At 38.1% G+C, this 24807-nt stretch overlaps 1 protein-coding gene across 1 annotated transcript in view; it reads right to left on the reverse strand.

The window, feature by feature from the left end:
- The window catches only part of LOC113417192 (tumor necrosis factor receptor superfamily member 1A-like), a 44100-nt gene that overhangs the window by 12442 nt on the left and 6851 nt on the right, over positions 1–24807 (reverse strand). The window contains exons 2-4 of the mRNA XM_026675442.2: positions 19289–19490; positions 8154–8288; positions 7163–7309 (exon numbers count right to left, since the gene is read on the reverse strand). Of these exons, the coding sequence (XP_026531227.2) occupies positions 7163–7309; positions 8154–8288; positions 19289–19490 (484 nt within the window). The remainder of the gene's footprint in view (positions 1–7162; positions 7310–8153; positions 8289–19288; positions 19491–24807) is intronic.

The raw sequence follows: 24807 nt of genomic DNA on the forward strand, positions 1-24807 counted from the left end.
CAAAATAACAGAAAAAAACTAATACTTCTTTTCTGCAGCTAATGATAGTGTTTGGCTTTCATAGTTTGCACTCAAAAATTAGTTATCAGGACTAGGATGGAAGACTACCAAAGAATTCCATCACTGCAAAGCCAAAAAGCATCCCTGAAGATGACAGTGGTAGTGGTACTGTTACCAAGAAATTGAAGGAGTCCTCAAGACTTGAGCTTTTCAATGCTTTAAATGAGCTGCATCTTCTCCCAGAATTTCACAGCTGCAGCATGATCCCAGAAAAAGATTCCTATGATTTAAATGGTTGTAGGCAGATGCTATAAGAGAACCCCAGAGCAGGGTGTCAAACTCATGGTCTGTGGGCCGGATATATCATGTGCTGGCCCCATTCCCGCCCAGTTTAGTGAAGGGGAAAAAAGTCCCGATACATCACATAATGCTGCCATGACGATGCAAGTTTGACACCCCTGTTCCAGAGGCTCTGAAACATGTTTTTGTTTCTGTATAGCTTTACTCTCATTCCTTACTAATTAAACATAATTTGAAGTTATCTCTTTTTCTATATCACTTTCTTTGAAGAATGTTTTTTTAATTCAGTATGTGGTACCATACAATGCATGTTAAGTGATAAAAGACAGATCACAGATAACCAGATAAAAATAAGAAAATGGGGGACTTTCGGTAGTGACGTCACAGCGAAGCAGACCGGGAGAACGGTACTCCATTTTTCCCATCTGATTTTGCCTGTTTGAAGACTCTCGATGGTCATAGTTAACCCCAGAGGGAGAGACAGGAGAGAAGACTGTCATCATGGCTGACCCGAAGCTGTGACAGCTTGGTGAAAGACAGGAAGGGAAAAATCAAAGAGCAACGTGGCTATACTGGGTGAGAACTTTCTAATCTTCTGCAAATGAATTTATCCTGATTTAGTAGTAGAAGAGTGGGAAAAGTGGGACTCAAAAAAGGGTGGAGGAAGATTTCTGCTCCACGAAAATAGTGGCAACTAAGTTTTCAGAGCTATTGACATATCTGGAAAAGAATGGCAGAAGGAAGTGAGACTGAGTTAGAGCAAAGTCCAAACCAATTATTTTGAAAGAACTTTAAATATTCAAAGACTATTAGGAATATGCTTATTACTATTTTTTGGACTGATGTTGGATTTAGAATGCTTAAGAAGCTTTTTCAGTATTTAAAAAAGAGTAAGAGCATCATCTACTGACCAGAAGAGTATATACAAAAAGGAAGTGAATGATGCAATATCTATAAAGACTCCATAAAGACTCTTGTGATATCCACAGATAATTTGTGAGGACATCAAACAGATTGAATGGTGGAAGAGTGAAAAAAGAATGGGAATATTCTCGGTGAACTTGGAAATTGTGCTTCTATTTAGGTATTGTTTTTAAAAGAAAGCTTAGTAACCTGATGGGTTTTGGGGCCTTGGTGGATTACAAATCTTAATTCGTAAAAGGATTCCTAAAAGGATTACAATAATAATAGTGTGGCTAGATCTACGTGGACCACAAATTTGACTGTTGGAGGAAGAAGAAATTGAGGAAGCACCTACCTTTAAGGGACTTATGAGTAATTAATAGACCTGACAGAACTATCAACTTTGTAGACTAAAAGATATTTTTTGTTAAATGAAGGTGATTAGAAATTTGAGACTGTGGGTATATCTCTACTGATATAATACCAGAGAGTTGAAGGAGTTACACCAGGGGGTGTGGGAAATAGTCTTTAGCTGTGTAAAAATAATTACTTTGTCTTTTATTTTGAATAAGCCCCTTTTGAGTATTAGAGATGACAACTACATTGAACATATTGAAGATAGGAAAGAAAGCCTCATCTACACCCTCCTCAGCAACATCAGCAGCAGCATCAAGCCCATCCAATCAAAAATCAATAGAAAGCATGCTAGGTCTGGAGAAGTCAAGTTCTACCCAGAGCATGCATGCGATGCTTCTATTGATCCAAGAAGCCATGACCAAAAGTCAGGAAGTTATGTCAAAGAACCATGATGAGATAAAAAATGAAATGGGGGAGATGAAGGAGGATATATGTAAGATGCATGAAAAGATAGGAAACTTCCAGCAAATGATAGCGGAGAATGAACAGTGATACATAAAATAGAAATAAGGGCTGAGCAAACAGAAAAAAAATGGGAAGAAATAGACCAAAAGCTATCACAGGCTAATAGAGAATTTGAAGAGACAGTAATCTTTCTCAAGGTGGAAAAGGCGGCCTATTATTTGAGATTTCAGAATTTGTGGAAGAGAAAGAGGAAGACCTAGCTGATGTGATGACAGAGCTGCTGGCTGGAGTATTAGAGAAAAATAAACATGATGTATGAAGAGAAATAGAGGAAATATTTAGAATTCATACAAACTATGCAAGAAGGCATAAACTACCAAAAGAGGTGCATGTGAGGTTTACCAAGAAGATGTTGAGAGCTGAAATATCAAAAGAATTAGAGACGAGCCTATAAAGTATAAAGGGAGAGAAATTGTGACCTTAAAACATACCTAGGAGAGTTAGACAGCAGGGGAGACAGCATCAATTCTTGACAGCACAACTGATTAACTATAACGTTAATTTCAGAGAGCTGATACCAGAAGGAATTCTGATTACTTGTCAAGACAAAAAAATTAGTGTGAATACTCTAGATAAAGCACATGAATTTTAAAACAGTATTTTACTGCAAATGAAGAACAGGAAAGTAGAGAGGAGATAGAAAGTAAAAGTCAAAATGAAATGCAAATAGAAGAAAAAGCCTTAGATCAAGAAGAAAGAGTGAGGGTGAAAAATGAGTGAACAGAATGAGAAATGCAAGAACAAAAGGACAGAGAGAGATAAGAACAACTAGAAGGGTAAGACCTATATATAAATGAAAAGATGGAAGATGAAGTAAAGATACTATATGTTAACGTGAATGGATTGAACTCCCCCATAAAAAGGAAAAAAAACTACAAAGATTAAAATTGGATATAATTTGCCTGCAAGAAGTACATATTAAAAAGCAACATGGCAATCTATTGGAATACCCCAAAATTGGGAAATTGTACTCGTCACTAGCACACCAAAAGAAAAGAGGGGTGGCACTATGTTAGAGAATTGTTAAAAACCAAACAAATATAAGCAGATGAAGAAGGGAGAATACTAATGATGGAGGTGTTAATAAACCAGAAACAAACCCTCTTGATTGCAATATACACTCCAAATAATAACCAGGTAGAGTTCAACAAGAGAGTTCATGGACTACAAAAATATATGTATAATAGGGGACTTCAACACAATTGTGGATGTTAAAATAGATTATAAAAGCAGCAAAAGAAGTAAAATAATAAGAACACTTCCAAAAATCTTTTCTGAAATGACACAAAAAAATAGACCTACAGGATATATGGAGAGAGCTAAACCCAAAGACAAACCAATATACATTCTATTCGAGCAAACATCAATTGTGGTCGAAAATAGACATGGTGTGAATGTCCAAGAGGTAGACATAGAAACGAACATATGGGCAGACTACAACCCTATAAAAGTTACATGGAGGGACAAAAGAAGAAACAGAGATGGGCAATGAATCAAATTATTTTAAAAGACAAGGAGTTCACACAAATGATGGAAAAAGAAATGGAATTTTTCTTTAAAGAAAATAGAAAAGAAGAAACATCACTGCAAAATGTCTGGGATATGGCAAAAGCATCCATTCGAGGATTAGCAATAACATATATAGTAAGAAGAAGCAAGAAAAAGAAACAACAGCAAAATATACTACAAGAAGAGCTTAAAAGACTAGAGATAGAACTGCAGAATGATCTGCAAAAAAAAAACTAAGAGAAAAGAAAAAACCAATTTAATAAAACATAAACTAAATCTAATAGTGCAAGATGAAATGGCACAAAAAATTAAAATAGCAAAACAAAACTTTTTTGAACATGAAAATAAGCCAGGTAGATGGCTAGTGTATAAGTTGAAAAAAGGGAAAGAGAAGAAAATGATTCACCAACTGATAGATGAGAAGGGGATCCTCCATCATCAGAATGAAGATAAAAAGAAAATAATCCAGGAATTCTTTAGGAAACTTCATAGTCAAGAAAAAATGTCAGAAGATACAATAAAACAATATTTGGAAAAAGCTGGTCTATCCAAAATACCAGATACAGTGAGAACAATGGTAAATGAAAGAATAACGACAATATGGGAGCAATTAAAAGACAAAAAAATAATAAAACACCTGAACCAGATGGGCTTCCAGCAGAACTTTATAAAAGTTTACAAGAGACATTAGGACCGTCATTGCTGGAGGTCTACAATGAAGCACTAACAAAGGCCAAGCTCCCCAAAACTGGGACAGAAGCATACATTACATTAAAACCAAAGGAAGACACAAATCCTCAACAGATAAAAAATTATAGACCAATATCATTATCAATTGTAGACTATAAAATATATGCCTCTATAATTTCAGAAAGATTAAAAAAATTTTTAAATGAATTTATACATCCCAACCAGAATGATTTCCTACCCAAAAGATAATTGAAAAATAACATGAGAATTATTTGAACGTATTAGAATATTACGAAGTCCATTCCGGAAAACAGCTAGCATTAATTTTTCTGGATGCGCAAAAAGCCTTTGATAACATGAGCTGACTGTTTATGATATTACAATTGAAAAGCATAGACTTTGGTGAAAACTTTGCAAATATGATCCAAGCAATATACTCCAATCAAAAAGTGATAGTAAATGGAGAAATACCAGAAAACTTTAACATAAATAAAGGCACAAGATAAGGATGTCTACTATCCCCTCTTTTATTCATACTAACCCTGGAAGTCTTGCTTAGACAGATCAGACAAGATCCAGAAATAAAAGGTTTGGAGATTAAAAAAAAGAACACTATAAAGTACAAGCATTCGCAGACTTAGTATTTATTTTGGAGGAACCCCTAGAAACGGGACCCAAATTAATAAAGAAAATAGAAGAGTTTGATGCAGTGGCAGGATTTAAAATAAACAAGGAAAAGACCAAGATATTGACAAAGAATCTTACAAATAAACAGAAAAATGAACTGATGGAAAAGATGTACATGCAGATAATTAAAGAAGTTAAATACCTGGGAATTGGCTAACAGCAAGATGTGCATCCATTAAAGAAGACAACTACACCAAATTAATACAGCAAATAAAGATAGATTTGGAAAAATGGAAAAATCTACAGCTGTAGTTGGTCGCAACAAAAATAAATATCTTACCGAAATTGCTATTTTTATTTCAAGTAATCCCGATAAAACTAGGAAAAAAATTTTTTGAGGACTTAAATAAATTGATTTCAAAGTTTGTCTGGCAAGGTAAAAAAACAAGAATCAAATTGAAACTGCTGTAAGATACTAAAAATAAGGGAGGGTTTGGACTACCAGACTGGGAGTTGTATTACCAGTGCTCACATGGATGAAGAAGTAGATAAAGTTGAAGAACAAAAGAATATTGACATTAGGAGGGCATGATTTACAATTGGGGTGGCATGCATTTGTATGGTACAGGAAAAGTAACTACATAGATACTTCCATCAGGAATGTTCTGTTGTCAGTATGGGAAAACAATCAAACAGAATCATTATATGAAAATACCAGTCTGGCTATCTATGATGAAAGCGCTAATATACCCTAATGCTTTAGAACTGGATTGTAAGGTACAAAGATATTTGTAAGGTACAAAGATATACTAAATGAACAAGGGGCTTAAAATAAAAAGAGGAACTAAAAAATCAGGGAATTGACTTGGTGTCAGTCTGCTCCCTTCAAAATCCAAGAAAGAAATACTCAGACTCCATGGGTTAGAGCAAAGTTATCTTTTACTGGAGAATAAAGTGAAAGCTACAGATTTAATTCCGAATCTGAGAAATTGGCGCGCAGATCACATATACAAAGGGATGGAAATGCTCCCACCCCCCAAAGTTCAAATGAGTCTTCCAATTAAAAGTTCTGAATACGATCATGTGGCCATCTCCAGGTGGTGATGAGGCTTCTGTCCGTTGACCTTGACATATTTTGATAAAAGTTCGCAGTTGCGCAAAAGGGGATAGAAGCTAGCCAAGAAATGGAAAGTTAAAGACAGGAATCCCCCTCCCCTTGCTACCCACAGCAAAAGGAATGCAAAACACCCCCAGCTTCCTTCCCCTCCGAGTTCCCCCCTCCCTCCGTTGCTAATGACAGCCGAAAGAAATAGATTTGCATAGCAGCACAGAAGATGCAATAGTTAGGAGGCAGAATATATATATTATGGAAGATATCTTGAGGCTGACACTTGGCCTGGTGGCCACATATTCAAATACAAATGAGACGCAAGAAAGATGCAGAAATATATGGATTTTATAAGGAACCCCAAGAATTGGACCAGATATTGTTAGGAACAGATGATAAATTAATAAAGAAATTTTAGAAATACTTACTGAATTTTAAAATGGAAGAAGAATGTGTAAAAGAAACCATGATAGTATTGGCAAAAAAAATTGGGCATACCATAGAATTTAGAAATTACAAATTAACCATGTCAACAGCATACAAAAAAAACGTGTACAAAATGTTCTATAGATGACACTTGCCACAGCAAGAATGGCAAAAATGTTCCAAAACATATTGCCAGAATGCTGGAAATGTAAACAGGTACTGGGATCCTATCACCATATGTGGTGAACCTGTCCAACGGCAAAAAAATATTGGTTAAAGATAAAAAGGTGGTTAGAAGAGATGACAGCACAACAAACCGATCTAAAACCAGAACTGTTCTTACTAGGTATGCTACTGCGGAAATACAACAAAAGAACTACATACTTAATGTTACATGTAATAACAGCAGCAAGAATCACATATGCACAAAATTGGAAAAATGAAAGTATACCTATAGGTGAAAAGGTAATAAAGAAAATATTAGAATGTGCCGAAATGGACAAGTTAATGATGGAAATTAAGGATAAAGAGGAAACAGAGTATTACTTAACATGGGACTTATTGTACAAATAGTTAGAAAACAGGTGCAGAGGTTAGTGACTTAATAATGAAAGATTAACAAAGTAGAACAAAAACATACTGTTTTATCATAGATGACACAAATGAAGATAGAGTCAGGTTTAAATTGTTATATTGATTTTTCGAGGTTATACTTACAGTCTTGTCTGATTTTTCCATTATGACAGTCACTGCAATTCTTGCATACAAATTCAGCATTTCTGGTAGTCTTATACTGATTACTGTAACAACCACACACAGTATTTTCCCACTTGGTACAATTGGACTTTGTTATCTGCTGAAAGCCTGGGAAGAGTGAGGAAAAGCTGAGTATTTCTATCGAGATCATACTGCTGTATATGATAGCAGAATAGCCTGAACATCAGACCAAACTGGTAGGCTTTTATTTCTGTATACAATGCTTACTTCGTAAAACAGTTCTAATGCTTACATTTTATATCATTAAAAATATAAATTTATGAGCCAGTTTAGTGTAGTGGTTAATGTGTTGGCCTAGAAACCAAGAGAATGACTTCTAGTCTTGCCTGAAGGCATGAAAAACGGGTGGGTAACCTTGGGCCAGTCACTCTCTTTCAGTCCAACCTACCTCACAGGGTTGTTGGAAAATAGGAAGAGGAAGGAGTATTATGTGTGCTTGCTGCCTTGTATTATTTATAAAAATAATAAGAGTGGAATAAAATATAATACAATAGTAAATAAATAATACAAAACCTTATTTGAATTTATAAAAAAAGATAAAACTCCATAATGGTTCCTCTTTCAAAAATCTGTGCCAATTAGCCCACATTGACAACATTTTTAGTAGGCTGTTATTAAACATGCTTCCTGACCACTTTATCTGTCCTTTGATTCCAGCTTTAGCCCTCCCCTGCCCTCCCTTCCCTTTCCCAATTTATAAATATAATTTATAATTTAGTTTTATTGCAGAGGATTCTGTATCAACAACAGAACATAAGTTTGTAGATATTATAATAAAACACAGTAAATCCAATGAATAACATATGAATAACAATAACATCTGGCACCAATAGCTATACATACACAAATATATATACAAAGTTTGAATGCTTACTTTGTTTATTAGTGCTCATTTTTAATCTAACTACTGTATATACAAAATTAAACCTACCGGTATTTGTGCGACATGGTTGACACGCAAAACACTTTGGTGAAGAATTTTGTGTAGGCATGTATTCACCTTCGCGACACACAGAGCAAGTAGGTGCCTTATCTGACCCAGAACAATGTTCTGAAAGATAAGTTCCTATAAAGTGAAAGGAAATCACCAGTGAATAAGAAAACCACTGATACTGAAACTTTCAAGTAATCTAACAGTGGAGGATGTACTGTAACTTTTTATTATTTATTATATTTAGATATAGTGAATCTATCAAGGATACTACAATCCAAAACAATTAAAATTTTCTTTTTTTTTTTTTTAAACAAGTTTTATTAATTTTTAAAACACACAAATTGTCATTATTCATTACATGTTTAAACCTTTTTCATTGTCAATTTAACAAGTCAGATAAATTATAATTCTGTTTTAAACCATTTCCATACAACATACCAAAACCTCTTATTCAATTTCTCTTTACTTCTCTTTTACTCTTATTCAATATCATTATTATTATTTCATCTATTTCTTTCTGACTTAGTTACCATTATTCTCAATCTATATTTCTACAATTTTTAACTAATTCTCCCCCAAAAGACATATACACACAACACACAAAACATAAAAAAAAATCTTTTGGAAAGTAACTTGGACCCAGATGTCTCTCTCTTCATGGACTTCAATTATATTCATGCTCATCTTACATATCATTACTTATTTTATTTACCATTCTAAGCCTTCTATATTAACTTCCCACATATTTCACACTTCTTACTTCTATCTTAATTAATCATCTTAATTTGAATCATTATATTTATATCTTTTGTCCATTTTTTATCATCCCTTTGTCTCATTCCTTAAAAAAAAAAGAAAATAAGTTTCTCCTGAAATCATTAATCAGAGTATGATGCCTTTCTATCCCCCTAAGTTAATCAAATTAATCTTTAAAATAATATCTAATACCCAATCCGATTTTGCTTGGTACATTCTATCTAACTAATACATCCAACATAATTAAGTACATAATTAGACAATAAATCCAAATATTAAAAAAAGATACTATAATAAAAATTTTATAATAACATCAATACCATAGTCTTATTAAACTCTTTAATTAAAACAATATTCTAAACCTCCCTATTATTAGGTTTTAAAGCCAATCATTTTTAAACATTTTAACATTTTAATCTCTTATCAACTCTTAAATCATTACAATACTACCATCTCATCTTATGTACCTTGCAAAATCTTTTTTTTTTTTAAAAAATTATACTTTATCCATTATCCATAAAAATTTTTTTTTTTCATTTAATTTCAAAACATTGTAGCTTTTCTCCACCTTTTCCCTTTCTTTCTTCTCCCAACAAACCTTTCTACCCCCCTTCTTCTAGCCTCTGCCTTGCCAGCTTCCCTTCTCTGTCGTATTCCTTTTCCCTTTTGTTTACTATCATCATATTGGTTTTGCACCTTATTTTTCCCTTTCTTAAATGTTTTTTTAGATCTTAAGTCCTTAAGTCCTTTAATTTTCTTTCTTTCTCTCTTCTTTTCTTTTCTTTCTCTCTTCCTTCTTTCTGGATCAAGTTCTGAGATTCATTAAAAATGGCTCCTTTCTTTCTTTCTTTCTTGTTCCTCTGCTGTCTTCATCTGTTGTAATGTTTGTTGATAATTAATAAGCGCCATTTCTAAGAAAAGGAAAGCTTCTTCCACACCATCTTTACCATTTTTTTTGCTTGTTCATATTCTTTTCTTAGTTCCTCAACAGAAAGAGCCATTATAAATCTTTTTCTTTCTTTTCCCCTTCTTTCTTCTTACAACAACCAGAATATTCAAAAGAAAATAAAAAAATAAAACAGTCCCAAAGTTATCAGTCAGTCCAAACCAAGGCAGAGTTCTCACTTTCTCCTTCTGGGGTAATATCAATCCAAGAGAAAGAAAGTCCAAATCTGTTTAAAATCTTATTGCAATATATTCTAGTCTTCAAATCCTTAAGGCATCTGCTCCAACAAAGTCTTAGCATACAAATGTTTTCTTTTTAATCCTCTCTCTTCCCACTCATCGCTTAAAACCAATTTTCACCTAAAAGAAATAGGTTTCTTAATATCCAGTTATTTATTCCGTAGGAAAAGAGGGAAAGCTATCCTTTCAGCACCTTCAAACAGCCGCTTTTTCCTCTTCTGGCAGGTATTATTCAGAAAGTCATACTTTTCAGGAATTTTATTAGATATGTCTTAGAGTCCTAGGAGCCAAGAAAACTTTCTCCTCTCAATCACTTTCTCCACTTCCTCCTGCGCATTCTTACCCGGCTGCCAGCTTCTTTGTGGCGGCCATTACAGACCGCCGCTGCACGTCCTGGGAAAAGGGAGTTCTGCCGGCCAGGGAGGGAGTCTGCAGCACCCCAAACCCTTCTCCGGATCCCCTACCTTCAGCTGCCCCTGCAGGGCAGCCTAGCTCCGTACCCGGCTGGGTCGGAGCCCCAAAAACGGCTAGCGGCAGGGATCGCGCAGCCGCAAATCCCTGCCGCTCGCGGTCGACAAACCGGAAGTCCCCTAAAAACAATTAAAATTTTCATTATAATAACATCAAAAATAAAATGTTTATGGTTGAATGTAAAATAAATGCACAAACACTGTCAAAAATCATGATAAATGGACAATTATAAATTGACCAAGGTTTAATAATAGACAAGAAATACACCTAAACCAGCACCACACAATCAACACATGTTAGGAAGAACACTGTTTTAGCTATCTTCTAGAGTGCTATTATAAGAGAAGGCAATCTAATCTTGGGCAGGGAAGGGGGCATGCCATAAAAACAAGGTTCTAACAGCACACCCGCCTTGACTTCACAGAAATTATGAACAACTGAGACTTTCTCCCTTGATGAACATGCCAAGTAAGTTGATTCTGGTTGGAAAGGACCATAGCTTGGTCCTGCCCTGGGCCAAGCTGTGCAGGGCTTGATAGCTCAGAACCAGGTGTTGGAATTACAGTATGCCTGAAAACATATCGGCAATCTATTCCAACTCACAGCACAAGTATGGGGTGTTCTTTACATTAATCCACCAAGAACTGGGTTACCACATTCCATACCAAGAGCAGTTTTGAGTGGTTTTCTAGGCAACCCCAATAGATCATGCAGGCAGTGAATGATGACTGCATAAACTACTGTTGTGAGGCAAAATATAGAAGCTAACAACTAGTGCTATCAATAAAAAAAAACTCTTGAGCTCCCCCAAGCATATTTTGTGGCTCTTGGAACACCTTCAAATCATAGTAATTGAAAATCAATAATAACATATAACTACTTTGAAGTTGGAAACAGAAAAGGCTATTGTTTGAGAAATGGAGGAAAGAAGCATGGAGATAGCCTTAATTGCAAAATATATGTTGATATTTACAGACCTAAGCCTAAGTCTCTCTACAGAGATTAAACAACATAAATTGAACATTTGGGAGGCCTTTCTGACTATAAAATTAATTGAATTGAATCTGAACTGAGCACTCTCTTTCAGCCCATCCCATCTCACAGAGTTGTTGTTTACTATACTGTCAAACAAGTTTTCTCTGTAGACTGACTGTCGGATCCGTGTATCTCCCACATTACTCCCATATTACTTGATAACAAGTAATCCTTTTTGATGTAACCTGAATGTATTAAACCTTATATTGAATCTGTGTAACTTGCACATGATATACAACTGGAGGACTGGAGCCAGATGTCTAGAAACTTGTCATCTCTTGGAGAGATAGCAAGAGGAGAAGGGACCATAAAAATTCTAGCTCTGAAAGATACTCCCTGGGAAACTTTTCTAAGATACATTCCCAGAAAACGGGAGGGGGGAATTAACATGTTGCTTCTTTATTTGACTAAATCCACATCAGAATAAGGGGAGGGGTTCTAACTCCCTTTATCTATTACTGTATGCCTGGAAGCATCTTAGATTCTGCTTTGACTAGTACGGAGATCACTTCCTTTCAATAAAGAATTCCTTTTGAAGAACCTAGCTTTCAGAAGTTCATTCTTTTCAGTTGAAGCTTACACTGCCATTCTTTCCTCCTTGGAATTGCTGTCATTATATTTCAATATCTGCTGAACAAGGATACGATCAAGAGAGAACTGAACCAGCGTATTTCCAATTTCCTGACAAGAGATCAGAACAAGCGAGTAGAAAATCCCTGTCTATGTCAGGCTTCTAGCCAATAAATAACTCTCCTCCAGCAGAACAGTGCCAGGGATTAATAGTTTCTCTTAACCCAAAACTGGATTTTGGGAGGGGAATGGGGGCAAGAATGCTTTAATTATTATGAGCACATAGGGGGGGGTCTGAGGTTTGAAGTGATCTCTGGTTTGATCAAGCTACAGTGAAATACTGGATGGATCTGCCTAAGTGTTTTCAATTTCTTAGAGGGTTGTAATGATTTTAAGAATTTTGTGGACAAATATACACGGTCCCCAATCTTGAAAGGTTTTGGTTCACAATGCTTTAGTTATTATGAGCTCTCATCCATACATCTAGTCTTACAAACAGTTCCATCTGAATCCATACCCAGACTGGGTTAACACATGCAATAAGTGTGTTTAACTATTGCTTATTCAACAAACCAGACTTGGCTGGATTTTTTTCAATGTATTAAGCTACAAAGCATAATTTACAAGTCATGAGGCAGGGTTTACATAACATTACATGCAAATCAGAAACAAATACATCATGTTATGCCCTAATGCAGTGTCAGCACTATGTTCATATTCTTTGTCTACCCATGCACATATACACACATACTTTACTGGGCCCTTCTTCCTTCCCAAGATTGTTTTTCAGGAGACTCCTCCTCTCCTTCAGGAAAAACAGCTGGGAATAAACTGGTTTTGTAATAAGTGGCAAAAAAAATATGTAATTTATCTTCCTTTTTATGAGGATTAAGCCTAAAGGCTTCACTTGTACTCTCATTGTATAGAGAGCATAAATGAGGTGAATGGCAGGTATATTTGCCATTTAAGATACTGTATCGCTGTTCCTTATCTCAATAAATGTTAAGATAAATATTCCAATTTGTTTTTTCTAGGCTTATTTCCTGACGTTAGATTATTAGTTTGCAAATGTGTACACACATATAACTCTAGCAAGTATGATAGCAGGACAATTAGGTTACAAAATAGCACTGACTTCATCTATGAAGTTACACAATCTCTAAGAGGATAATTAAATGCCACTACTAACCTACACACCAAATTTTATTTGGTCTAGCCTTAATTTGTGGCTAGTTTCTTAAGTAGAAAATCTGGCATAAAAATTGGCTATTACTTCTTCAAAATAATTATATTTGCTGAGAAGAAGCAATTGTGTATGTATATGGATAAACACATGCACCTGTTTCCTTTCTCTGTAAGCAACATTTTGCAAAGTGCTGAAAGCCATAAAGTATGACAAAGTAACTAAAAAAAATCTAGAAACATGAGATAAAAATATAGCTAAAATTAGTCCTATATACATCATTAATTATAACCTCTCATATATTGCAAATCTTTCCTGCTTTTACCATATCATACATTGTTTCCTACATTACTTTGTTCTTTAAACTTCTCATCCCTTCTTTCTTGAGTATCTCAAAGGCCACCCAACAGTAACTTCCCTCCCAAACCATTCTCTCTTTATGTATTGTGGGAACACCCCCCTCCCCGAAAAATGAAATATTTTGGGGGATATTAAAAAAGCGGATAGAATATTGCTCCTAAAGGAGAAATGGAAAATACCTTAAGGGATGCAGAAACCAGCCCAAGTTTCCCTGCCCCAAGCAGAAACTGAGGAGGCCAGCTTATAGAAATGCAGATTTCTACAAGAAATGTTTGTCTGAGCTAAAAAAAATTTGGTCTGAGCTAATTTAGTCAACCTTTGGCTTGTATTTATTTGATTGTATTGCTTATTGTGATTCTATTGATTGCATTGCTTATTGTGTTGCTTATCTGAAATTTCTGCCTGACCCAGTCTTTCTGAATTAGTAAATTAAATTCAGAAAGACTGGGTCAGGCAGAAGCTTCAGATAAGCAACACAATAAGCAATACAATCAATAGAATCACAATAAGCAATACAATCAAATAAATACAAGCCAAAGGTTGACTAAATTAGCTCAGACAAATCCTTAGGATTTGCATTTCCCCTTTTGCCTATAAAGCCAGCCATGACCCCTACATGAACCCATAGGAATCCAGAAGGTATAAAACCTAAATTCCATTTTGTCAGCTGTCCCAGAATCACATGCGGTTAGTGGTTCTGCTTCATCAATAAAGGGAACCTTTCTTTCCAACCAGTCTCCATTTTATTCCCTGCTTGGAACTGGAACTGGATTTTTCTTCCAACAGTATTTATTCTGCACTTCAGTCCCCATTCATTTTCTGTACATGACCAGACCATCCCTTTTCATATGTCTTTCATAAATCACACATGTATTCAGTCCACATTCCTTTATCATTTTATCCTTGATCTTACTAATTTTGATTTACTACTCATAAGAATAGAATAGAATACTTTATTGGCCAAGTCACTGTAGTTGTGCTTTTAAAGTTGTAGCAACGTTTCGGCAGAATCTCATCTGCCATCATCAGGCTTCTGGTTGTATCCGTCTGTGAGTCAGGCCCCCACAGTTGTTTCAGTTTTAAATTTGGGGCAGCCTATTGCTGTGCCAGAATGGTTTTATCTTCATCCTGATTGGTTGGGAATCTAGGTCTGTGTTTATTGGTCTTGGAGTTTGCTGTGTTCTGCTTGATTGGTGTTTCTAATATCTTCTGTCTGTTTAGTGGCTCTTTTTGTGTCTTGATTGGTTGGCAACATTGTGTTCCTTTATTGGAGGCCTTTTGTGCAGCTTGGCTCCGGGTAAATGGAGAAGACAGAAAAATAGCAGCCATCCTTAGAAACCCCAAAGATAAAATTGACCTGGAAAACCAAGGCATATACGAAGTCCCCTGTGCATCATGCCCGGCCACATACATTGGACAGACCAATAGAAGAATAAGTACCCGCCTAGATGAACACAAAAATGCAGTCAAAAAGCTGGAACACACTTCCTCACTAGTCCAACACATGGAAGCCACAGGTCATAGCATCAACTTCAATGGCACCAAAACCCTAGCCACTATAGAAAACCACAGCCACAGAATTATCAGAGAAGCCATAGAGATTGAAAAAAGACCTGAAAGCATGAATAGAAGAGATGATTCCACCAGACTGTCAATCATTTGGAAACCTGCACTCACAAACAAAAAAATCTCCACACCACTAGCCAGGCACAAACAGATTCCCTGGGCACAAACAGATTCCCCCTGATACCTCCAGCTCAAACACACCCCAACCAGGCACCCAGATGAAACCTAGCTTCCTAACAAATGATAGCCGTCCATTTACCTGGAGCCAAGCTGCACAAAAGGCCTCCAATAAAGGAACACAATGTTGCCAACCAATCAAGACACAAAAAGAGCCACTAAACAGACAGAAGATATTAGAAACACCAATCAAGCAGAACACAGCAAACTCCAAGACCAATAAACACAGACCTAGATTCCCAACCAATCAGGATGAAGATAAAACCATTCTGGCACAGCAATAGGCTGCCCCAAATTTAAAACTGAAACAACTGTGGGGGCCTGACTCACAGACGGACACAACCAGAAGCCTGATGATGGCAGATGAGATTCTGCTGAAACGTTGCTACAACATTAAAAGCACAACTACAATGACATGGGAAAATACCCGAACAAAGCTGAATGCCATACATGTAAGTACCCGCGAAAACTTAAGAAAACATATACATACATACATACATACATACATACATACATACATATATATATTTTTTTCTGAGGTTTTCGTGGGTATTTGTATGTGGATCTTTGGTTATTCGGATTTTCTCCTGCGTAAAATTGGAAGCATCTAGGCGACGTTTAGATGAAGTCTCATTCATCATCTTCAGGCTTGTGTCTTCGGCTTTGTGCTTCTCGGAGTAATGTGCGCTTGCAGCTGCTTCTTCCTTTTAACTGCTAGTGGGGGTGTGACTTGATTGGGTGGGGGCTTGGCTGTGTTCTGATTGGGTGGGGCTGTGTTCTCATTGGTTGGGGGGTTGGCTATGTTCTGATTGGCTGGGAGTGTGTTCTGTTCAGGTGGGGGCTTGGTTGTGCTCAGGATAGTCTTAGTTGCCGGGGGATTTGAACTGGTGAGCTGTGGTCCTGTTGTTTGGCTTCGCGTTCATGGTCGTGCCACATCTTCATTGTGGACGTCAGTTCAATTCATGTATGGGTTGAAGGGGTTTGAAGCGGGTAGTGATGCAGCTGCGGTACGGCTTCTGGTCCGTGGTCGTGTCTCATCTTCTGTGTGGGTGTGAGTCTGATTTCTACGTGGAAGTGTGGTGGTAGCATCAAAGAGACAAAAAAAGACTATAAAAGGAAGATTGAGGATGACTTCACAAATAATGATCCACAACGGGCTTGGCAGGGAATTAAACACATCACTAATTAAAGGGGCAGCAACCCCATATCGATCAATAAGGACACATCACTGGCAGAAGAATTGAACTGCTTCTTTGCCTGGTTTGAACTGAATAGGTCTTTGAACACACTGCCTCTACAAACCACTGGTACTCAACTGTTCACAGTACAAGAGTATGATGTGAAGCAGGTGCTTAGAGCAGTGAATGTGAAAAAGGCTGCTGGCCCTGATGGGATACCTGGGAAGGTACTCAAAGCATGTGCAGGTGTGGTTACAAATATTTTTAACCTTTCTCTTACACAAGCCATTGTTCCATCTTGTCTCAAAACTTCCATTATTATTCCAGTTCCCAAAAAGCCCTCTCCTGATACTTTAAATGACTATAGACCAGTAGCTCTCACACCCATAATTATGAAGTGTTTTGAAAGATTGGCCTTAAAATATATACAGGATTGCCTCCCATCAAACCTTGACCCATGCCAGTTTGCCTATCGGAATAACAGATCCACAGAGGATGCTATGGCCATGACTCTCCACGTTGCACTGAAACATCTGGAGCATAGTGGGAGCTATGTAAGGATGCTTTTCATTGATTACAGCTCAGCTTTTAATACCATCATTCCAGATATACTGATTAAGAAGTTGCTAGAAATGGGCCTCTCCTCTCACATCTGCTGTTGGATAAAGGACTTTCTTACTAACAAACCCCAAACTGTTAGGATTGGCAGCTATTTTTCCTCCACTCTTGCTCTCAGCACTGGCTCTCCACAGGGCTGTGTGCTGAACCCCCTTTTGTATTCACTCTAGACCTACGACTGCACTACCTCTTGTCCCACTAACTCTATAATAAAATTTGCAGACGACATCACGTTGATGGGACTCATATCAGGAGAAGACAAGACAGCCTATAGGTCAGAGGTTCTCAGACTGGTCTTGTGGTGCAAGAGTCATAACCTCGCCCTGAACATCAAAAAGACCAAAGAATTGATTACAGACTTCAGAAGATGCAAAGCAGAGCCTCTCCCACTATATATCAATGGAGACTGTGTGGAAAGAGTTCACAGTTTTAAATTTCTAGGAACTCATATTTCTGACAACCTTACTTGGTCAGTCCACACTATGGCCACTGCAAAGAAGGCCCAACATCGCCTGCACTTTCTGAAGCTGCTGAAAAAGAGTGGTCTGGGTGAGAAGTTGCTGGTTACTTTTTACCATTCTACCATCGAGAGCATTTTGGCATACTGTGTTACATTGTGGTATGCTGGACGCTCTGTAGTGGATAAGAAGATGCTCCAGAGAGTTATAAACACAGCACAAAAAATCATTGGTTGCTCTCTTTCTTCTTTGGAAGAGATTGTGAAGACCAGACTCCTCTCTAGAGCACTAAAATTCTCCACAGACCATTCTCATCCTGGACATTCATTTTTTGAACTGTTACCATCAGGGAGGCGTTATAGGTGTCTTAAAATGAGGACTAATAGACTGAGAAACAGTTTCTTTTCCAAGGCAATAATTGTCTTGAATCAAACAATGCATATGTGATTTAGCCCTATGTATATAGTGGCATTTTGAAACTATCTAATTTACTATATGTTTTAGATAGGTTTTAGACTAAGTTTTTAATTATTATTTTAATTATTTTAATTTTTAAATACTCTGTAGTATGATTGTGATGTGGTGTTTGGGACACTGTGCTGGAGTAGCTTTCAAATTTCATTGTATTTGTAGAATGCAATGACAATAAAGCCTCTTCTCTTCTCTTCTCTTCTCTTCTATTCTATATACGAGCTATAACTTGGACAGCAATTTCCTTGATGTTTCTTCCTTCTATAAAAGTTTAATATATTAATGTTCAAATCTGGATAAAAGAATTACATGGAAGCAACAGGCAGTGCTTTCAGATTTTGAATCAATCTTAATGTAATATTCAGTCTCACTATACTAATTCTTCCCCATAGACCTAGCATTTTTTCATCCACCTATTAAGATCCCTTTTTAATTCAAAATGAAATGTTCTTACCTACTAGAGTGGATATTTTCACATAATACTTATGAATAAGAGAGAGAACTTGTTAGTTAGTCATACCATGGCAAATACAGTATTCCTCCTTTAAAGTAACCTGTCAATTTTGGCATTTTTGGGGTAGCAGTGTCATACCTTAAGTTTACCCTGAGGATGTTTGTACTATTCTGTACAAGCAATCATACTTTTGCTCCATCTCCTCAATATATAATATACTAGCACAAACTCATAGCATGTGCAAAGATGCAATTGTACAAAATAAAATTTCTAGTAATGTTTTGTTGAATAAACCACAAGTTAATGGTTCATACATTATATTAAGCTATAAAACACTGTTTACAAACCAATAGGCCATCTTGTTTTAAACAAATAACCACAAATAACCACACTATACTTAAATGTAATGTGTGAACTCAGTCATAGATATATAGCTACTTTACTTAATATTTATGTGATATACATACACAAGAGGGATACCACTATACCTTCTTCACTAGAAAGCTGTCAGTTGCTACAAAAGATTTCCTCCCAATATTATACATGTGAATTGAAGTTTAAAAGGAAAAGTACCAGATAACATCTTTCAGGGATAAGAATCCTGAAAACACAAAAATGCAAACAAATGAATGGAATATAAATTAGAATACCTTTGTGGCACTTAATACAGCAGTGAGTTCCATTTGGGTGAAGATAGTGCCCAACTTGGCACTGAATATCTCTCCTCTCTCTTCCACTTGAGTGATCGAAGGCGTGTTTCTCTGCTAAAACCCCATGGATTCGCCTGGGCTCAGAAATGAGCGATATTGCCAAGGACTCCCCAATTCTCCACTGAATCAGGATTAAATTTACCTGTGAAGAATAGCAGTGCAAGTAAGGCAATTTTCATCAAAGGCTGATGATCTCCTAACCATTTAGACTCTCCACAAAGACATATTCTTTAAGGCAATGGATTCTAGAATACATATTCTCAAAGTGAGAGTAATAGTATTATTCAGATTGTTGATAATTCAGTTAAGGGATGGAGCATTATAAAAAGGGCAATTAAGAAAATGAACGGCCATCCCGTACATTTTAGTCGTTTTTGTTGAATTGCACAAGATTATCCATTTTCCAACAGGCAAATCTGGTTATTACATTGTAACAATTAGCATATAAGTGATTCTGACTGACCAGTACAAATTAAATTTAATTTGGGGAAAAAATGGACTGTTAAATCTAGAACATTCTTCTAATTTATATAACATCTGTCTTAATATTCTACAATTAACCCAATGTAATAAAAAGTGAATCTATTAGCACCACACAATAAAATAGACAACTGCCCTGCAGGTTGTCTGATGCCCCAGGCTGCAAAAGTATCATCTGTGGAGGAATAGGCAAATCAGTTAAGTCTGGTGTGAACCAGGCCAAGAGCACGGGGATCATACATTTTATAAAAAGACTTTGTCATCTGTTTCATTTATATGGTTTTTCAGTTCATACCCAATAAGGTAGAGTAAATTCATATGTGACTCATAATAACCCATGATTTAAACCAAGTTTTGTTGAATTAGTCCACACAACAGATTAAATCCAAAGTAAAAGAACCACATTATAATTTAGCAGGATACAGGTAGTCCTCAACTTACAACAATTTATTTAGTGACTGAAGTTACAAGCGCACTCTGTATGTGACTTATGACCATTTTTCACACTTACAGATGCAGTAATAAATTAGCTTGTATAGTTTCGGTACATACCAGGCCTCAAGGCCTCAAGGCCTCATGTAGGCTGAAAGCGTACCAGGAACAGACAACATCAATCAACAAACACGTCATCATGGGCAAATAACTGGAATGTAAGCGCTGATTTGCTACTTAGTACCTTTTAAACTGACCATGTAACTGTGATTGGATGTTACTATGTGTGCACTAATATTCTTACTCATGTAACTTAATGATCGGATAGAATTCACCGCTTATGATGTATCACTATGTGTTTTTAATAAAAGAGCTTCCCGAACTTGTGATCGGGGCAGCTCACCCAAGATAGAACCTGCGTTGGTGTCTTTCTTGATGCATTCGACCACCCAGTGAGAAGCCTTCCTAATGCGGAGCAAAGCTGCATCTGGTGACCCCGACGTGATCCGTTAAAAGAAATGGGTGCGTCTGTCTTTGACTGCTTATCTCACCCAGCCGGACGAGCCAGTTGCAACTCAGGGACGCCATCTCGTGTCACGGATCCCTCCCCAGGAATCTTCTGCAAAGAAGACATCCTCCCTTCAGGTGAGTATGGGCGGAAAGTTCTCCAAAGCGCAGATAGCATATTTGCAGGAATTAGGAGAATTAACGAAGAGCTCAATTCGTATTCTTAGGAATCAGGGCAAAAAGCTCCCGGTTCCAACTAAAAAGGACCTTATCACCCTTTTGACTTACATTTACACACAATGCCCGGCTTATCCGGAGAAAGGGTCCTTGAAAGTCTCCACATGGCAACGTTTGGGTGACTGTTTTCATGATAACCCCAGGGCTCTGCCAAAGATTCTGACCACATGGAGAATAGTCCTGGAATGTTTAAAAATCCATGGTTTAGCACTGACCAAAGCCCCCCCCCGGGTCCTCCTCCCTATACAGCTGAAACCAAAACAAAGGACGCTCTCCTGTTAGAAGCTTCCTCCCCCACAGCTCCTAAACCCATAAATCCTCCTAACTCAAATTCAGCGGAGGATCAAACACCCATGGGAGCGATCGCGCAAGCAGGGAGGGCTCTCTTATCCTGGAGGAGCTCTCTCTCTCTGTCCTGTTGAATATATAGGGGATGGAGCTGGAAATATGGTGCCTAGACTTGAACCTTTACCCATGAAATTAATCAGAGATTTAAAACAAGCCGTGGCCATGTACGGCATCCAGGCACCATAAGTCAGAGGCTTCATTAATACCATCGTAGGATCTTTTTCAAAAATTACTCAAGGCTCACATCAGCCTTATGCTGAGTTTGTAGAGGAGCTTCAGAAAGCCATTCAGAGACAAATCTCAAATGAAGAAGCCCGTAAAGAGCTTCTGTTAAAACTGGCTGTTGAAAATGCAAATGAGGATTGCAAGAGGATTCTGCAGCCTCTATCTGCCCGAGGGGGAGCTTCCCTCTCGGACTATCTAAAGGCTTGCAGAATCGTGGGAACTTGGCTACCGGTGAGTTCCTCTGATATTTCTCACACTGCCTACCTCCAACCCTTGGTTCTTCCATTACATACTAACCTGTGGGGCCGGGATCTTATGTCTCAACTTAACACAAAACTCATTATTGATTAATGGAATCTTTTACTAGAACTCCTCTCCCTCCTCCCGCTTTCAGTGGAAAGTCTTACCTCAAGGTATGCTCAATAGCCCCACCATGTGTCAACACTATGTAAATAATGTCTTGCTACCCTATCGTTCTGCTTTCCCACAATTTCTAGTGTACTTCATTTTCCTTCCTAGAAGGGAGAAGACAGGAGTGGGAAGCTGAGGACCATGATTGTTTGTTGCAAGTAGATCTGATGACAAAGGTGAGGGAGGATCTGGAAGAAACTCCTTTGAAGGAAGGAGAGAGATGGTTTGTGGATGGATCAAGCAGGGTTGAGGAAGGAAAGAGAAAATCAGGATTTGCAGTCATGACAGGAGAAGGGGAGGTCATAGAAAAGGGCTCCCTTCCTTCATGGTCTGCGCAGAAATGTGAGTTGTTAGGATTGGAAACCTGAGTAAAAAGAGAAAGATGAGTTGGAAAAAGAAGGATGAGAAGGGGTGAAGGTGGTTTCTGTGAATGCAATGAGGGGAATTCTGGAAAAGGTATATGTTTGAAAGTAAACAAGAAAGCAGCAAGGAAAAAAGAAATGGGAGGGCGACCCCTAGTGGGCTGGCCTTTCCAGAGAACACAGATTGATTTCACCGAAGTACTAACTCCATACGCATATCTGGGCTATAAAATGCTTTCAACTACTGCCTATCCTTCACTTCCCTCTCTGTCTCTACCTTCTCAACCCACTCTGGTTCAACTTCAGCAATATCTGGGTACCATAAACTGGGCCCGACCTTTCCTGTCTTTAACCACTGATATTCTTTCTGCATTGTTTGAAGCCCTTACCTGGGGGGAAAAGCCTGCTGACATAATATCCTTGCAGCAACCTCAGCTTCAAGCAATACATCACCACAAAGAGCTGAGCTTGCTGCAACCATATTAGTCCTCCAGAATTTTAACGAACCCCTCAACTTGATCCTAGACAGCCTATATGTTACTCAAATAGTCTCTACTATTCACAACTCTTACCTCTCTCCCGCTATTGATAAAAATCTTCTCTCTTTTTTTGTTACATTGCAACACCTTGTTGCACAGCGCCAGCACCTGCTCTTTGTAGCACACATTCGCAGCCACCAACCCTTCCCAGAAATCCTCCAGGAAGGCAAAGATGTGGCTGATCAAGCGGCTGCAGGTATCATGACTTCACATACATTAAAGCTCTCATGAAACATTTCAACCTTACTATGGCCGAAGCTTCAGCCATTAGACAGCAATGCCCCACCTGTAGTCAACAAGCCCATTCCATTCCCTTAGGGGTAAATCCCCGCGGGTTGAAAGCCTGCGAAATATGGCAAATGGATGTTACTCAGTTTCCTCCCTTTGCCCCCTGGAAGTATCTGCATGTCACAATTGATACTTATTCAGGGTTCATAATGGCGACCCCGCAAAGAGGAGAAGCCTCCAAACATGTCATCAATCATTGTATTCGCACTTTTGCATCGTTGGGATGCCCAAATGAAATAAAAACAGATAATGGTCCTGCATACACTAGCACAGCTATGTCAGAATTTTGCACTAAGTGGCAAATTACTCACAAATTTGGGATTCCTTATAATAGTCAAGGACAAGCCCTGGTAGAGAGAACCAACTTAATGCTAAAAACAGCGTTAGAACGACATTTGATCAAAGGGAAAAAACCCCTTGGCCTCCCGGCGATGCAAGACACTCTTAATCTCTGTCTTTATACTCTCAACTTCCTCAATCTCTCCGGCACCCCTGCTATGACGGCAGCGGAGCGGCATTTTTCCTCCCCCCCTTCCCCTGATTCTCCCAAACCACAGGTATACTACTGCCAACTGCCAGACCCTACTTGGAAAGGCCCTGCTGGTCTCCTCACCTGGGGTCGTGGCTACGCAGCTATCCAGCTTCCAGATCGTGTCCTGTGGGTTCCTGGACGGCACGTCAGACCATACCACCCCAAAGTAGAAAAATCACCACCTGCAGACATATCAACATGATTCGTCTCGTTGCCTTGCCGACCCTCTTCCTCCTTCTTGCTGCACATGCCTCCAAGGTCTCCATTCCATCTCGAGTGACATACTTTACGCCAGGTACTCCCCTCCTGCTGACCTGCACCGCATCTGGGGACATTTTTCCCCCTTATCTTCGATGGTCAACACTCCCTCAGCCATGGCTCCGTATCTCCAGCAATGCTTCTTTCCAGATCAACACCTTTGAACTCCCCCTGCCTGACCAAAACCACACCACCGTGCTCAAGGATGGTACTAACCCAATTGTTTTAACCTTTGATGTTTGTATTGCTTGTTCTAAACCAGGGGGGTATTCATGCGGGTCGGTTGACTGGAAAACAACATACGCCCACAATCATAAATATTTGTGTCCTACACCCATCAACTGGGCCATAGGGAACCCCAATCAATGGGTCCCTTGTGGAGGTTCCATTGAGTGCTCGGGTTGGTCTTGTGTCTGTGTTTATACTGGGGGAGGGTACTTGGGCTGCAATCATCTGTCACATTTCAAACAAATATCAGGGTCTACCACAGACAATAAGGTAGAAATCACCATCTCCAGACAACACCCTGCCTTGGATACTTATGGTATAGGGATTGATGGCACAGGATCGGATCCAAACACTTACATTACCATAACATCCGAAATAATTTATGAAGGTAAGGAAACATCATTAGGTTGGTCGGTATACAATAATTTGAGGAAATTAGATACAGCCCCTGATACCAGTGTTATTGCATAAAACTTGTTCATGGATATGGCAGAAAAAATTGCAAAAGGTACATGGGATAACTCCTACCAGACTTGGACAGCACCTGACAATGCTACCACCACACCTGCCAAGTTCAACACCTCCCTCCTGCCTTATCTCAATGACACAACA

This window comes from Notechis scutatus, chromosome 2 (genome assembly GCF_049901735.1).
Source record: "Notechis scutatus isolate UNSWTSFEM ecotype Mainland chromosome 2, rNotScu1.2, whole genome shotgun sequence".
NCBI lineage: Eukaryota > Metazoa > Chordata > Lepidosauria > Squamata > Elapidae > Notechis > Notechis scutatus.